Below are 15,551 nucleotides of genomic sequence, written 5' to 3'. Positions count from 1 at the left end.
CTTGCATCCACATATGCAGAGGATACAAAGTCAACAAAGCACGAACATAATTAGAAAATAATGTGAGGTTACCCATTGGTGACGACAAACACCTGAGACTATTATCAAGGACATGAACCTGGAGTTTCTCACTGTTTTATGTACAATACTGAGCACTTTGTATCTATAATGTTTTTTGACATATTGCCTAACCCCACATTAGAAAGTACACACACACATACACACACATGCATACACAAGACACATCATTGACAAACAATTAACCATCACAACCAAGTGCCTAAGCTTAACCCTTACGTTAACACTAACCTAAAACCAATTCTAACCGTAACCCTAAAACCAGAACTTAACCCTGACAAAGCCATTTAAAGTTCAAAATAACCCTTTCACCGTAACCTCACAAAGATATAAATGCAAGGACACACACACAGACACACACATGGCTCACTTATCAGCGATTGTGAAATGCGGTGTGTTCACTGTCCACCTTTTCTTCAGTGTGACGGCGTTCCTTCCATGTGAAGGTTGCCAAACGTCTAATATTACTTATGTGTCCTTCCCAGCAGTCAGACAACTGCGGTTACATGGAAATCATTGCTGAAATTCAACCGAGAAGCTCACATTCTGTTGTGTAAATATTAGCGAGGACAAAACAAGCACTGTGTTGAGACACTGGAGTAATTAATCCAATAAATTTGATCATCAAACTTTGGTCAAATACATCAAAATATAGTCATTGGTTTAACTTTCAGGGCAACTTATAGAAAATGATGTTCCAGCTGAACTTCAGCAGCCAAACATCTGATAAAGTAAACGCTGGCTCTGTATGAACAATCTTTATTTCTTTGGCACTTCCTTGATTTATTTGTCTTGTTCGGCTTATGTTTATTGATAAAGCACTTCTTCAGACAAAGTAAAAATAAAAGCCTCAACTTTTGTACAAATATCTAAATTTGATTTAATATTCATGAACGATGGAATCGTCGGGCAACATTTACTCTTGTGAGCGATTGTAGGTCAGGAGATGGAGCCAAAGGTTGGGTATTTGAGTGTGTCAGCCATGACCTTGTGTATGAATGGGAGTGAAAAGGCAACGCGCTAACAACTGAAGCGCTGCATGAATGTGTGAGTGTGTGTGAAGTATTTTGAATCATGACAAAGACAAGGTTCCACTGACCGTGTGCATTTTCCCACCCACAGGAAGGTTTTACAGTGAAAAACGTCGGTTCGCTGGTCTCAGAGTCAGTGAAGCCTTAATTGTCATGCATCATATTTCAGCTCAACCCTTAACTTAACGTAACAATGCTGATAACAGGTAAACATGTTTGAACTTGACATGACGTAGAGTTCTGTGCTAAAGTCTCTGCCCCCACCACCACCAGCTTTGTTGCTTTTATGTCAGTCAGAGTCTGTGATCACTGGCATGTGGCCTGGAATGATGTGACTGAAAGTTTATATATTATATCAACAACCTGTCAATGAGTTTGACTCGTACAACATGTGTATGTAATGCTCAAGTCAAGATATTAGGTTTTAACTGTGAGAGCCAGCGTCGTGCTACTGTTCAAAGTGAGTAAGTCACACTAAATAACACTTTAAAACTGCCCTGTTTTTTTATTATTATTATTATTATTATTTTAAAACTGCATTTATGTTTCCTGTATTTTCTGGATGTGTTCCAATAAAGTGGTTTAAATATTTATCCTGTATGGTCATTATAGCGCTGATAAAACGTTAAAACACACGTCTCATCTAATGTGCTGAGTAAGGTCAGCACCAACTTTCATAAAGCATGTATGTAACTGTGTAATAAGCAGAGTGGTCTAAACTCAAGGACATGCAACACAACCAATCATTTAAAGACAGACCACTTGCACAACCGGCAGTTACAATATACCGCCAGCAGGTGGTGTAGTTCACCATTAGAAGTGCTGGCAGTATCTAACAGAACATTAGACATGAAAACACCATGTGGACAACATTGCTTTACAATATTTGTACTGACTTGATGGTTTTGGTCACAAACAAACTCACCATGTTTGTACTGCTGTGTCTGTTACTGCAGCAGTGGTCTGTGAACATGTGACAGGGTCGTTCATATATTACACCGTGTCTGTTACTGTGATGACAGTATTGTATTGAATTGCAGTGTTACATGTTGTTATTATAAAGCACTTCACTGACCTAATGTAGCCACGAGCCGCTAACGTTAAGCAGGAGGAATATCTTTTAGGTGATTTTAAAATGCACATGCAGCGGTCACTGGTTACATCAGGAAGTAAAGTTTCATCAACAGTGACCTGAAGCAAACAGCTAAGTTAATGGAGGAGTTGCTTTAAAGAAAAGTGTCTTTCCCTTACTTTATATTAGGCTTAATCTCTCCCCCCCATTGTTGTTTGTTAATTTATTTATTTGGATATTAGCAATTTATTATAATAATAATGATGATCTGTCATTGCGACAGGTGCTGCACAAGTTGGACCGACTTTGTCTGTAATCTGTCAGTAATGAACAGGTGAAATCTGGTGCACATCTGGATTACGAGCCAGATTTTGTGAATATACACGTTGTTACTGTATGATCTGCAGTATGTACTGATGACACTGACCTCGCGTTCAGCCTTAATCTCACCACACTTACACTCTCCCTGTTAGAGGTCAGTGAACCATCACAAATGATGTTGAAGCTGTTATTTTACAGTTAAAAAAACCTGCTTTAAAGGTCTGTCATCACAGATCAGTCTCTAACGTTTTACAAACGTCTGTTATAAGAAGCTTAGAACATTTTGGACTCATGCGCTCAGCTGTATATTGACATTCAGGCAAGTTGTCACAGATTCTTTGTTTGTCCCACATTACACAACACTAACACCCATGCCCTTTATACACTCGCTGATAATTCCCACCACAGATCAATAACCACGCCAACAATGCTGTGTTGTAAAATTGCTTGTAAAAAAAATTAAACTGTTGGATGAAAAAGTGTGCCATGAAAAAAAAAAGAAGATTGTATTTCATTTATAATGTTTGGTTTACTTGAATATATAAAAAAAGAGAGCAAATAAAAGTTTGACTGAGAAGGTTTGCTGACGCCTGACTGTGGGAGTTTCCTCACACTGGTCTGGTGCTGGCAAGCCTGTACACGGGGATTTCCACGAGTGCTTCAGCAGGAGCGTGAAGAGAGCTCGCCAACAGGATCTGAACGCACACACACACACGTACAGGTTTGTGCCGTTATCCCTTTAAGGACTCTGCATTAACTTCCATTCATTTAAGACAGTCTAAACAAAGCCTTATTCTAACCTTAACCATAACCAGCTGAAGCCTAACCTTAACCTAACCACAATACAAATCTTAGCCCTGAACGAAACCAGTTCCTTCCTCATTATGACCAGGTTCATGGAGACGACTGGTCCCGACAAAGGTCCTACGGAGGTAACACATAATCATATACAAGCACACACACAGTTGTAGAGTCAGGTGTGAAACGCAGCAAAAAACACAGATTCCTCTTTTGCAGTTTGTGAGTTTGAGTGTTTTGTTCTGACTTGGCTGTGACCTGGGTCAAAGCCCTCTAGGTGCCACAGGTTAAAGAACAAATCAATTCAGTAAAATATTCATGCTTCGAATTTCTATGACTAGATGGAACTTATCATTTTAATGATATAAGTAAAACTCACATAGTTGCATGGCTGCCTCATGAATCTGAAGACAAGTCATGACACTGAGAAAAAGCCCATGGGCCAAGTTTCAGGGTGAAACTTGCCCAGAAAGTGAAATATCTATTCTAGATGTCTCTGAGTTCACTGTACTACTTTGTGGTTGTGTTTATACTTTTTACAACTTGCCAAAAATGACATTTTTACAGAGTAACATCCCCGTTAATGTCGTTAATTACATCTGCGCTTGCCTACTGTACTACATAATACTATAAAGGCTAGTGCAATTGACATTATGTGACCCTGAAACAGCAGAAAATACAACTGTTAATCATTAGTATAATAGGGTTTGGTGTTTGGGTGGTTCCTGCTGGTTACTGCTGGTGAATGGAATCAGTGTGATAACAGTAAAATGATACACTGCTTACAGTTACCAAACAAAGAGTATTTTCTGCTCAGCAGTCGACACCCAGTGACACGGCAAAACAGATGTTTTCTTTCAGGGTAAAATAGATTTGGAAAAATCTAAAAACTGAAATTGAATCAGCCTTTTGTTGCACCTACTTATCTGTGGTTCGGTTCAGTCTCGTCCTCAACACATCCATAATACTTAAAAATGTGCACAGTCCACATGGTCCAAAAATTGCAGGCAAACGTCCACCCATGTGCGTACAGTACATACTGTAGATGGCACCGATAAATGACCTCAGCAGAGTCAGGCTCAGTCGTAGTGAGACAGACACAGCTTCCTACAGCTGGCCATCATTTCACATTAGCTCTTGTTTATTTGCTCTTGCTGAGAGGTCTGCCTCCTTCTCTCATTTAGACAGATATCAATCTTTCTTGAGACAGGTTAGGCCAATCAAAAACAGTGATGAGTGAAGTCGTGAGTCACTTTGAATGTGCAATCCCAAAAGTTTTTGACAAAAAGTAGCCCATGTACGCAAATAAGATAACCTTCTGGAGTTTGCTAAATTGAATTTATTGACGTGAAAATTGCTGATTGATTGACTGATGATCACACGTCACACATCGCCTGTAAACACTTATTGTGTCATACTTCCTTAAATAGATTTCATCATTCTTTTTTTTCACGTTCTGACACAGTTTGTTCTATTTTTGTAAGCCGTGTAAAAGACACTGTAAATACATCAAATGTAGACATGACGACATGTCGTGTATCACGATCATTGAATACACCTGCATGTGTCATGGAGATGTGTGTCATTTCAAAGTTCTTCCAGCAGCTTTTCACTCTTAATGATTTCGTAAGTCACCTTTTCTGTGGTGTGTTCATCCTCTGTGTCTGAAGCCACTTATTTCATGTGAGGGTTCAACCTTTTCCTCTTCCACCATGTTGTTATTCACCTATTTGTACTTCTTTAAAATGTGGAAAAAGACATACATGTGTTGTCTACATTGTCTCGTCCATGTCCTGAACACATCCAAATACAGAATCCAGGTCCTGGAACCAAAACTGAGAAGTGAAGTGATGTTTCATCTTTCATCAATGATTTGAAAAGTCTCTTTCTGAGATATCTGCAAAAAAAACAACAACTTTTAAACCATTAAAATGGACATGATCTCCCTTTGTGTAACCTGGACCCAGACACCCACTGGATCCCTCGTCTATTTTCCTCTAAAATGGGGACATCTGTCCGTCTTCTACCACTTTATCCTCCACATGAGGGTCGTGGGGGGCCTAAGGTACAGGTACACCCCTGGACAGAACGCCAGGGCCACATAGAGACAGAGAACCATCCACTCTCACACCTATGGTCCAATTTACTTAATCCCCATTTACCGGAGAACCCGGAGAAAATCCACGCGCACACAGGAACATCATTTACAACATTGTCATCATTGTGTTCTTTCATGATCACAACTCGCATTAACTTGTCAGGAAAAAGTTTACTGGTGTTATAAATCAAGTGATATATATATATATATTTATATTTGAAAGGTGTTCTTTTGTGCAACCAGCAGAGCTGCGCCCCGGTGGCTAACTGTGACTTCCCTCCTTCTTCCTGGACTTACTTTCTTTACTTTTGAAACAGGAAAACTACTTACATTTGTGTTATACATTCTACAAACCTGAAATCCCAGGACAACTGTACAACTGCCAATGACAACCAATGGCATGAATGTCCCAGCAGAGCAGCAGGTTTTGATGGTTGTGTTGAACTATACCTTTACCTGTTGCACATTTTCTTTGCTGGAATGAGAGCGCCGCTCCAACGTTCCCTCCAAAGAAAGTGTTTCAGATAATTAGGCCAAACTGTTGGTTATCTTGTCAAGACCATCAACATTTAACAATCATGCAAAACAGGCTGCTGTCCCGAGGGGCCCGGGACCCCTCTGGCGACCAAACGCTGCAGGTTCAACATTAGGGAGCAGTCAGTTTGTGGTCATTTAGGGAAGAGGTGTGGATCGCTGCAGTCAGGAATGTGCATTGGAATTTATTTGGCTTGCTGTAATCAGTCTTATTCTTAGTGGCCGTTAATGCACTTTCAGCACGAATCCTTTCAATAAAGTTTGTCTGAATCCAGGAGATAAAGTTGCTTTAAAAACTGCAGGAGAGTGATATTCCCCTCTTTAATGAAATGATCAAATCCAGGTCAGATCCAGGGTATCTGACTTGCTTCATTAATCCTGCCCTGTGGCATGGTACCCCCACACACACACACACAAACAGCCTGGAGAAACAACTGATAAGGAGATGACGCTGTGATAAGTGAACTTAAACTTCACAATAGACCAGACACTGTGAGCCACTAATTCCCTGCTTTCTCATCAGATGTTATCAGAGCCATATCAAACACCTGAATGGATAAAGCATGTCATCAACAACAACAACAACAACAACAACAACACACAAACACACACACAGGCTTGTTGAGCCACCATGCCAGTCTTAACAATGCTGCAAGCACAGAATGCAGGCTTGTTTACAGTGTGAGAATGAGGAGCTCCAGACAGATCAGGTTAGGGTGGATCAGATCTTGATCTGTTTGAACTCTCCTGGTGTCAGTTAGGAGCCCCACATTCCCAGCCCTTTTCACTGTAACGCCTGAGAGCCCGACACTTGCCTCCGTCTGCAGCAGCACACTGTGTCTCACAGGGGATTACCACTCTGACATTTAGGCTCAGGGGCAAAAGACAAATAAGCAAGATGTCACTTTCTGTGACATCGTACTGATAAAATGATTAAAAAAAAGAGTATAAAATCAACAACAGCAGGAGGATGGGCTTTGTGTGTGGAATCTCCAAACAGGTTATTTTGTGCATATGAAACAGTTCAGAGGAAAACATGGAAAAAAGTTAGGCTTTGTAATATATTCTGTTTTCTTTTCACTCTCCATTTGTACTTTCTACTAATTACGGAGCATGTCATGGGCCTATGATGTGCCCTTCTCACATAACAATAGATTCACCTCGAGGGCAAACCATTGCCAGCTTTGTGTAGCCTGCAGCAACAACAGCAGCAAATGGGGAGACAGATGGGGAGTCTGTCTGACCACACCAGTGAGTCTGTCTGGAGCTGATGAGTTCATGCTTTTGCTGCTGTGGCAACATTAAAATCAAATATTTGAATATGACTTCAATGTGAAATCTAATAATCTTATTATGGATGTTGGCTTAAGTGTTGCGACCTGCTTGCCAAACTGACAGTGTAAGGACAGACGTTCACGTGCAGAGTGGGAATGAAAGGGGTTTCATTCTCCTTAGTAGAAATTATTAATGTTATTAGAATGAACCATTCTAATACCTTTGGAGCTATTATTTTAAGATTAAAGTAAAGCTATTATATGCAAGTCATACATTGAACATGATGTCATCAGAGATTAAGGAAACACCAGCAAAGCTGAGAAAAATTGGGATATTTTCTCAAAATGCACTCAAACAAGAATAGATTAGATTAGTTGAATTGTTTAACCTTTACTTAAAGCATACAGAGGAACGATTAAACCTAGTTCTATTTTGCAAATAGATATAAATGCATGGATTGTTATGGCTGTGACACACTCAGAAAAAGTTGGAACATTTCGTCAGACACTTAAATAACAACAGGTGAAGGTATCAGGGTTGGATATGAAAGCAGCATCCACCACAGGCTTAGTCTTTGAGAGGAAATCTCAGTGTGTAAGGGCCAAGAGCAGAAACTGCTGCTCAATATGCATTAACATTGAGCCTGAAGGCAGAATTGTACGAGAAACCATTATGATGCTGTGATCACGAGATGCAACCTGACACTGCTTCACTCTCTCTGCACCTGAACTTACATGAGATGGACTGAAAGACGGTGGAAAACACCAGCAAAGACATCCAGACAAAAGGTGAAAACACCACCCATTTGTGATGTATGGGGAAGCACGAGTGCCCACAACATGGATGATCTGCATATAATGAGAAGGGGCCCTTGATGCAGAAGCTTCTATTTGTACAGACCCTTAAAGATGGAGTTATTTCCCATATTCTTCATGTCTTCATTATAGCAGGACACAGACTTTGTTGACAGAGTGTGTCAGCAGCTAAAGTGTGGCACAAATATTTAAATGTGTTTTTATTTAATGAATAGAAATAAGTTGTTTTTTTTAGAAAGTGTTAAAATACTGATGCAGTACCTGTTGTGAACACTAATGGCGACAGTTTGTCACATTTGACATCTCACAGATGAGAAAGTGTAAGTAAGTTCATCAGCTTTTATAGTATTTTAAACAATTCAATTGATTTAGACTCAACAATTATTCACAGTAGGTTTGTATGTGTTCTTTCAATCAGGACAATAAATGACACTTGAACAATAGCATATTATTTCATGTGTTATTATGTCATGGCTGTCTTTATCATTATACACAGCAGTATATTGGAGTCGAGTGTATTTATAAAATGACCTGTAAATTACATTTTTATTTGTTTATTTCAAATGTTTCTTCAAACCCTTATGTACATTAAACGTTTCCTTTTTATTCATTTAGCTATTTTTGCCTAGACATGTTAGATATCTCTTTAATGAGATTATTGAACAGTGTATTCTCTCACATTCCCTTTGACTTGAGCGCTGTGTCCTCACTGGTTGAAAACAGCTTGGAAGTATGTGTTTATTTTAGAAGGCTGGGTGTGAAGCGGTGAATGTTTCAGGCGTCAAACATTTCACATCAACAATGTGGGACACTATTGTCACAGCTGAGGTCAGTGGGCAAGTCAAGCACCATTAACTCACAAACATGTGACACAGTTGTAGTCATTGAACAAATGTGTGTTTTTATAATGTCCTCCTCGCTGATGTTATATGTAATCCCTTATATTAAATTTGGAGTATTTTTTCAAAATATAATGTATATGATTTTTATGTTGAGCTTTATCGCTTCAGTTCTTTGACCGCTTTTATCTTTGAACCTTGACCTCCCTTCTACTTCCCTGCAGGACAAATCTCCCAGGATTCCTTCACTTTAGAGCAAAGATTTACATTACATTACAGCTCACCTTACACACAGAGGGAGAGACACTGTGTGTGTGAGGGAGAGTGTGTGTGTGTGTGTGTGAGAGAGAGAGAGCGAGGGGTCTGCTTTGGTTATAGTAGACTCCGCCCACATTGTTGCTGTCTGTTTGTTGGGCTGCATGAAAAATAAACCAATCTACTTTATTACATGTTGGCCCAACACAAAAGAAAAAAACAGCAGCAATGAAATGGATAGTATAAATACACAAAGACATGTGTTCCAGTGTATCCATACACATTTGGAATATTAAATGACTTTTACCTCTCTATTAAGGCAAGTGTGACTCAATTCTTTGAATCCAGGGACCCATACATGTATAAGTAAAGTTCCACAACACAGCATTAAAAGTGGAAACATTACTGGTCACCAACATATGACACTTTTTGATTTTGAATCAGATTTTAAAAAAGCATTATTAAAAGCCACCTGAATTATTTTGGTTGTTGGTGTCGTGTAAGTGCACACCACAACACACTGTGACAACCATTCAACCTTCTACACTATGCACAAGCAAAAAGAAAAGGGGTGGTAAAAAAGTTGGTATTGAATTATGCCTGACAATACTTAGTTATGGCTCATTAGTCAGTTGGAATTTTATAAAAATGTAGGACATGAGACCAGACCTTGTAAAATATACCCCTACCATCATTTAATCCTGCAGTAAGACCCTCAAAGGAGGCTGCGTCTGTCATTCTTTTTCACTCAGGCTAATGCCAGGGCAGCCTCTGCTTTAGACATCTTTGGTGGTTGAAGGGACTTATTCCCAAGCAGACACAACTATGGTGATTCTAGCAATGGTGCAGCTACCAACTCTCCAATGATTCTAATCATTTGTTTCCAAAAAAGAAAAACTAGACTAGACTTTAAAATGTTGGACATTATCTGTGTCTTGCTATCTTGCTATCAGTCTTGGTATCTGTAGCAAGACTGTGTTTAGCAAAGTTGCCTCAGAGCAAGAAGGTCACAGGTTTGAATCTCAGCTCGACCGAGGGCCTTTCTGTGAGGAGTTTGCCTGTTCTCTCCATGTGCATGTGGGTTCTCTCCTCCCACAGTCCAAAAACATGCAGATTAGGTTAATTGGACACTCTGACTTGAATGTAGGTGTGAATGGCTGTTCATCACTGTATGTGTCCCTGTGATGGACTGGTGGGGACATGTCTTACTTTTCACCCTGTGTCAGCTGGGTTAGGCAGAAAATGATTGAGGACACTCTCACTTTTGACTTTGCCTAAATGAATGGCAAACTGGGCTGGAGTCTCAACACCATCAGTTTTTATATGGAGCCATGTGGTGTGCACACTGGTTGGGGGAAGTGGTCTGGACCTGGACTGAGTGGAGGAAGATCACGCCTGTCAGGAATAATCTCGCTCACCTTCTCCATACACGATGAGCAGCTCATTCTGCTGCAGCATCAAAGCACCTATAACAGGAAGTGATACATGTCCGCAGGCAGGTTGGAGTATGACGGAAAACACCGGAGCAACCATGGACATTTGAAGAATAAAGGGAATTCTGACTAAATGAATGCTTCCTGTTGTGGTCACAGTGGATTTTTAACACCCAGTCTGCTTTTGGTATGTTTTTGGTAAGTAAGAAAAATAAAAACACACTGACAGGCATTCTACCATTTGTTTTTGTGTCCTTGCTCTGCTTAGGTCAAGGCCCGGTACCAGCCCCCTGGACCAGAGTAACAACACAATAATTATCTGAGTATCTACAGCAATTACTCAATTATTACTACATTATTAGTGTTGATGTTAATATTAGCTGTCTCACTGTATTATCAGTTATAGTGTTTATGCAAGTATTGTGTCATTTATATTATTAGTTGGGATTGTTGAGTTAGTGATTCCCAATGATAAATAATGTATAATAATGTATCATTTAAAACATTTTAAAAAATAATGTATTTTTTAAATTATTTATTCAACTTTTTACCCCTGTCTCGTCTTTTTAACCCCAAAGAATTTCCTCCATGGAGAACAATACTACTTTTATCTTAACTTACAAATGTGAGTGCTTCACAAATGCATGTGAGCGCAATCATGAGTTCAACGTTTTTTTTTTTATTTAGTACATCAATTGCGACAGTTATGTGTATGAAAATAAATCTGAGCATTAAAAAAATAAGACAAACAGATACAAAAATATCAGCCAACAGATACAAAAATATCAGCCTTTCCATCCATTCAGCATTCATATATATATATATACATATATATATATATATATATATATATATATATATATATATACATATATATATATATATATATATATATACATATACATATACATATATATATATCCACTCCACCAAAGACACAAGCCAGTAAGAGCACGGTGAAATGTGAGTAATTAAAAGAGAAAATTGTATTTACAGCCAGAATAGAAAAAAAACAATACTGTCAAAGGTCACATCATAATACATTGTAACACATTTCAGCGCTTGTCTGCAAATCCCTCCTGAAGCTCTCCTCCACCAGGCAGGTGTATGGATAGTCTGTGGGGTTGTAGCAAGGTGTGTATTCAGGGGCAGTGAAGCCCTCCTGCTGACCCGACCAACAGTGGGACAGGCAGTAACAGTCCTGAAGGTTGCAGTGCTGGTAGTGGAAGTGTTCTGAGGCAAAGCCGTGGTGGCTGGACTCCATCCTGGTGGGCGAGTCGTAGCAGGAGGAGGAGGAGGAAGAGAAGGAGTCTTGAGGCGAGTAGCTGTTATGATCCATGGGGCTGTAGAGCTTCTGTGACTCTGGGGAGCCAGGAGCCTGAAAGAGAGGAAGACATGCAAAGGAAGGATGGTGAGAATGATTTTTTGGGCAGGAGTTGTCATCATGTGATGGACATCAAAACTGACACTGGGCTGCAGGTTGAGCAGGTGACACCTGTGGCTGAACATGACGGGCTAATTAGTCTTCTATTGAAGCTGCTGAAAGGCAGCAGATGGAGATAGATGTGTAAATGGGAGTATTTTAATTTAGTATAACTGTTATTATGTACTGGCATTTGATTATGAACAGATCGGATTACAAACAGAACAAAATGATTTCAAATGGAGGCCACACAACTACACAGTGTCTGCTGAAGACAGATAAACATGTCAAATTGTCTATTTTAGAATCACATTATGTGATGTTGTCTGAGGTTTTTGCAGGTGTTCATTATTGTGAACACTAAAAGAATTTAAGACATTAACCACAAATATAAACCACTCTCTTTTTTTGGGAATAATTATATTATTTTTTAAATACTAAATTGTCTGATAATAGTATAATAGTCTTCTTTAGTATAGAATGATTATTTGTTAAATTGGCTTATGTAACTCATCAGACTAAGGATTAAGGTGTTTCATATATATATATATATATATATATATATATATATATATATATATATATATATATATATATATATATATATATATATATATATATATATATATATATATATATATATATATATATGTTTTACTGGTGTGGCAGAAACCTACCATTTCATGCCCATAATAGTCCGCATCTGAGGAGAGTCCATAGTACCAAGGCAGCGGGAAGGTGGGAGGAGGAGGCAGGGAGGCTGCGTGGTTGTTGTTGTAGCCGCCGTCGCCGATGGTGTAGTTGTTGTTGTTGTTGTTGTTGTTGATGATGATGTTGTTGTTGTTGTTGTTGCTGCCATTGTAGCAGTTACTGGGCAACGTCATGTCCCCAAACTGCTGCTGGGTGTCACTGAATGCGTTCCCCTGCATATGGATGCCGCACGCGCTCTCAGGAGCCTGGAACGGGGCGGTGCGCATCTGGAGGGCTCGCGCGCTGCAACTGCTCGTGTCCGCTGGAGTGATTGCGGCAGGAGGATCCACATAGTGACCAGAGGGGATTATACCTTTAAAAAAAATAGCGTGCGTTAAGATCCAATAAAAAGAGTGAGATGGTTTATTAAGTCAGTATAACACTCCTGGTGTGTTTCTAATGAAAAAAAACTAACAAGTCTAAACTTTCAGAACCCATGGTTTTAATATTAAATGGGAAAGAGCGCATTTGAAAAACAGGGTGCGAGATGGTCTCTGCGTGGCTGCAGACATTTAAATATGTCCTCATGTTTCAGAGAGTGATGTCAATGTTCTCATCAGCCAATGCACTTAACTGCTGTGACGAGAAACAGCCACGACTGCATGCAAATTTACACGTGTACTCTCAAATGTGTGGGTTCCACCTATCGCAAAGGTGTGTGTGTGTGTGTGTGTGCTGTGTAGGGTCCAGGGTGGAGTCTTATCTGAGGCTATATTATTGGGCTAATTATTTTGCACCGGAATTGGATTCTGTGTTGTGATATATAAGAGAACTTACTTGGAAAAGTTGACTGACAGAGATCCTGAAGATCCAAGCAAGCCTGGGATATCTGATGGGGGAAGGGAGGGGAGGAGGAGGGGAGGAGGAGGGAGAAAGATAGGGTTGTTATTGTTTTGACCAGAGCAATTCATTTTGAGTTAGACAAACTTAAGTGATGAAACCTGTTCCTTAAGTTTCTTGCAAACATCTCTGTGTGTGTGTGTGTGTGTGTGTGTGTGTGTGTGTGTGTGTGTGTGTGTGTTTACAATGGCAGGTGATGACTGTTATTTCTCCTGCGTTCTCTAAAATGGTACTAAGGATGTAAAGCAGAGAGAAAGAGGGAGAGGGGGAAGAGATGGGTGTGGGGTGTTTACCGTTTTCAGCTTTTTGCTGTTGGCCTCGCGGGCTCGGTGCCTCTGCAGCAGCTCTTTGACCGTGGTCTTCACACGGACGCCCTGGTACACTCTCGGCTTATCTGGGCGAGGAGAACAGAATGGCTCATGTTTACAAAAGCAGCAGACAACAACAACAACAACAACATTAACTGACTCCACTCCTCTCCACCCTGCACACCGCTCAGCGGCCCCTCCTCCACCTGAAGCCCACTGAGCTCTCTTTCTCTCTGCCGCATATCGTTGAAAAGTAAAAAAGTGAATAAATACAAAAAAATGTCGTTCCCCACCATCCTACAGCAGTTTTTTTGTTTGTTTTTTTACAGTTTTACCACCTAATACACACTTTAATGGCACACTTTTTATGAACATGTGAAAAATAAAAATAAAATAAAGTAACACAACTGTCATGGTACAATGCAAAACTATGTCGCTTCAGTGTCTTAAATTAAGCCCGAATGATCTGTGCGTAAAAGCGCATTATCCACGCTCATTCCACGCTATTGTCCGGGCCACTTTTCGACCGCTTGTCCCGGCCTCTGCCCCCCACTGCTCCCGGCCAAGGCTCGCTCTCTACTGCAGGGCTCGGCTCTTCCTGCTACGCTGACACTTTTGCTCCAGCCTTTTGTTTGTGTGTTCCGCGTTCACGAGCCACCACGTCCAGGGCAGAAACGAAGGGAAAACTGACACAAAATGCGCCACAGTAAGTGTAAACTTTGGTCTTAAACGCATATGTGTGTTGATGAAAAGTTGAAAATGTGAGCTGGGGTCGATCGGGTTCGAAATGCGCGTGAGATCGCGATTTAAAAGTTGGACAAAGGCGATCGCAAAGACGGAATGCACAAAGGAAAGAGAGTGAAAAAGCAGGAAAGCAAAGAAAAGTGAGGCGATCGGCGACAGCGTTTTCGAAATCTGTCTTTCAAAAAAGTATCGTAGCTGTAGATCGGGAGTGAAGCGGAGTGTGTGAGTCGATCGATTGGGAAAGTTTGAATTAGTAAAGCAGCGCCGATCGAATTAAAATGATATCCCGGTGCTTTTTACGCACGTACGGCTCGTGTTACAGTGTGTCACACCGGGCTTGAACAAGTTGGCTAAAGCTCAGTTTGTGCTTCGGATCGATCAGATTGTTGTTGTGTTGATGTGAAATGAATAAATCAATGACCTAAACAGATCGATTTCGGGTTAATCGTGCTATTTATAATCCGAACCCAAGCCCGCTACACATTTATATTTATTCGCGCCAGCCCCCCACTTAGAATATGTCACAATGAAAATATACTATGACACTTAAATATCCAATTGCCCTTATTTTTCCTATAGGTGAAGCTTAATTAGGGAAACATAGAGGACGCCTCGCATAGGTGCGCATAAATTTAGAGCCAAATGCGTCATTTAGAGCGCTCAGGAGTGGCGAGCCGTTTGGAAAAAGGCGATTTGATAAGAGACGAAAGCCTCGGCTACGAAACCTCATCTGATAAATATTCATACACCTAAATGCAACTTCATGGATTGTCTTAAAAGTGGCAAATAGTTGGCCAAAATTTCACAGCAGACACATCCCACTTCAGCGCGGTTACTTCTAACGACCTGTTACGCAAAAGCAACCCAGGCATAAATGTGCGAAATGTTAGATCTACCAGCATCTAATGTTTAATTACAGACAAAATCCCACAGAAAC

The 15,551-nt window shown here is 40.2% G+C and overlaps 1 protein-coding gene across 1 annotated transcript; it reads right to left on the bottom strand.

The window, feature by feature from the left end:
- Positions 1 to 11,429: 11,429 nt before the first annotated feature.
- linc.pou2af1 (lnc RNA pou2af1) lies at positions 11,430 to 14,284 on the bottom strand. The gene is made up of 5 exons (XM_044032367.1): positions 14,279 to 14,284; positions 13,856 to 14,167; positions 13,500 to 13,551; positions 12,650 to 13,035; positions 11,430 to 11,927 (listed from the first exon to the last, which is right to left on the bottom strand). The coding sequence occupies exons 1-5, from the start codon at positions 14,282 to 14,284 to the stop codon at positions 11,583 to 11,585; spliced, it is 1,101 nt and encodes a 366-aa protein (XP_043888302.1). The 3' UTR covers positions 11,430 to 11,582.
- Between the last annotated feature and the right edge of the window lie 1,267 nt (positions 14,285 to 15,551).

This window comes from Solea senegalensis, linkage group LG8 (assembly GCF_019176455.1).
Source record: "Solea senegalensis isolate Sse05_10M linkage group LG8, IFAPA_SoseM_1, whole genome shotgun sequence".
Taxonomy (NCBI): domain Eukaryota; kingdom Metazoa; phylum Chordata; class Actinopteri; order Pleuronectiformes; family Soleidae; genus Solea; species Solea senegalensis.
Note: the sequence above shows the minus strand (reverse complement) of the source record. Positions and strands in the feature narration are given on the sequence as shown.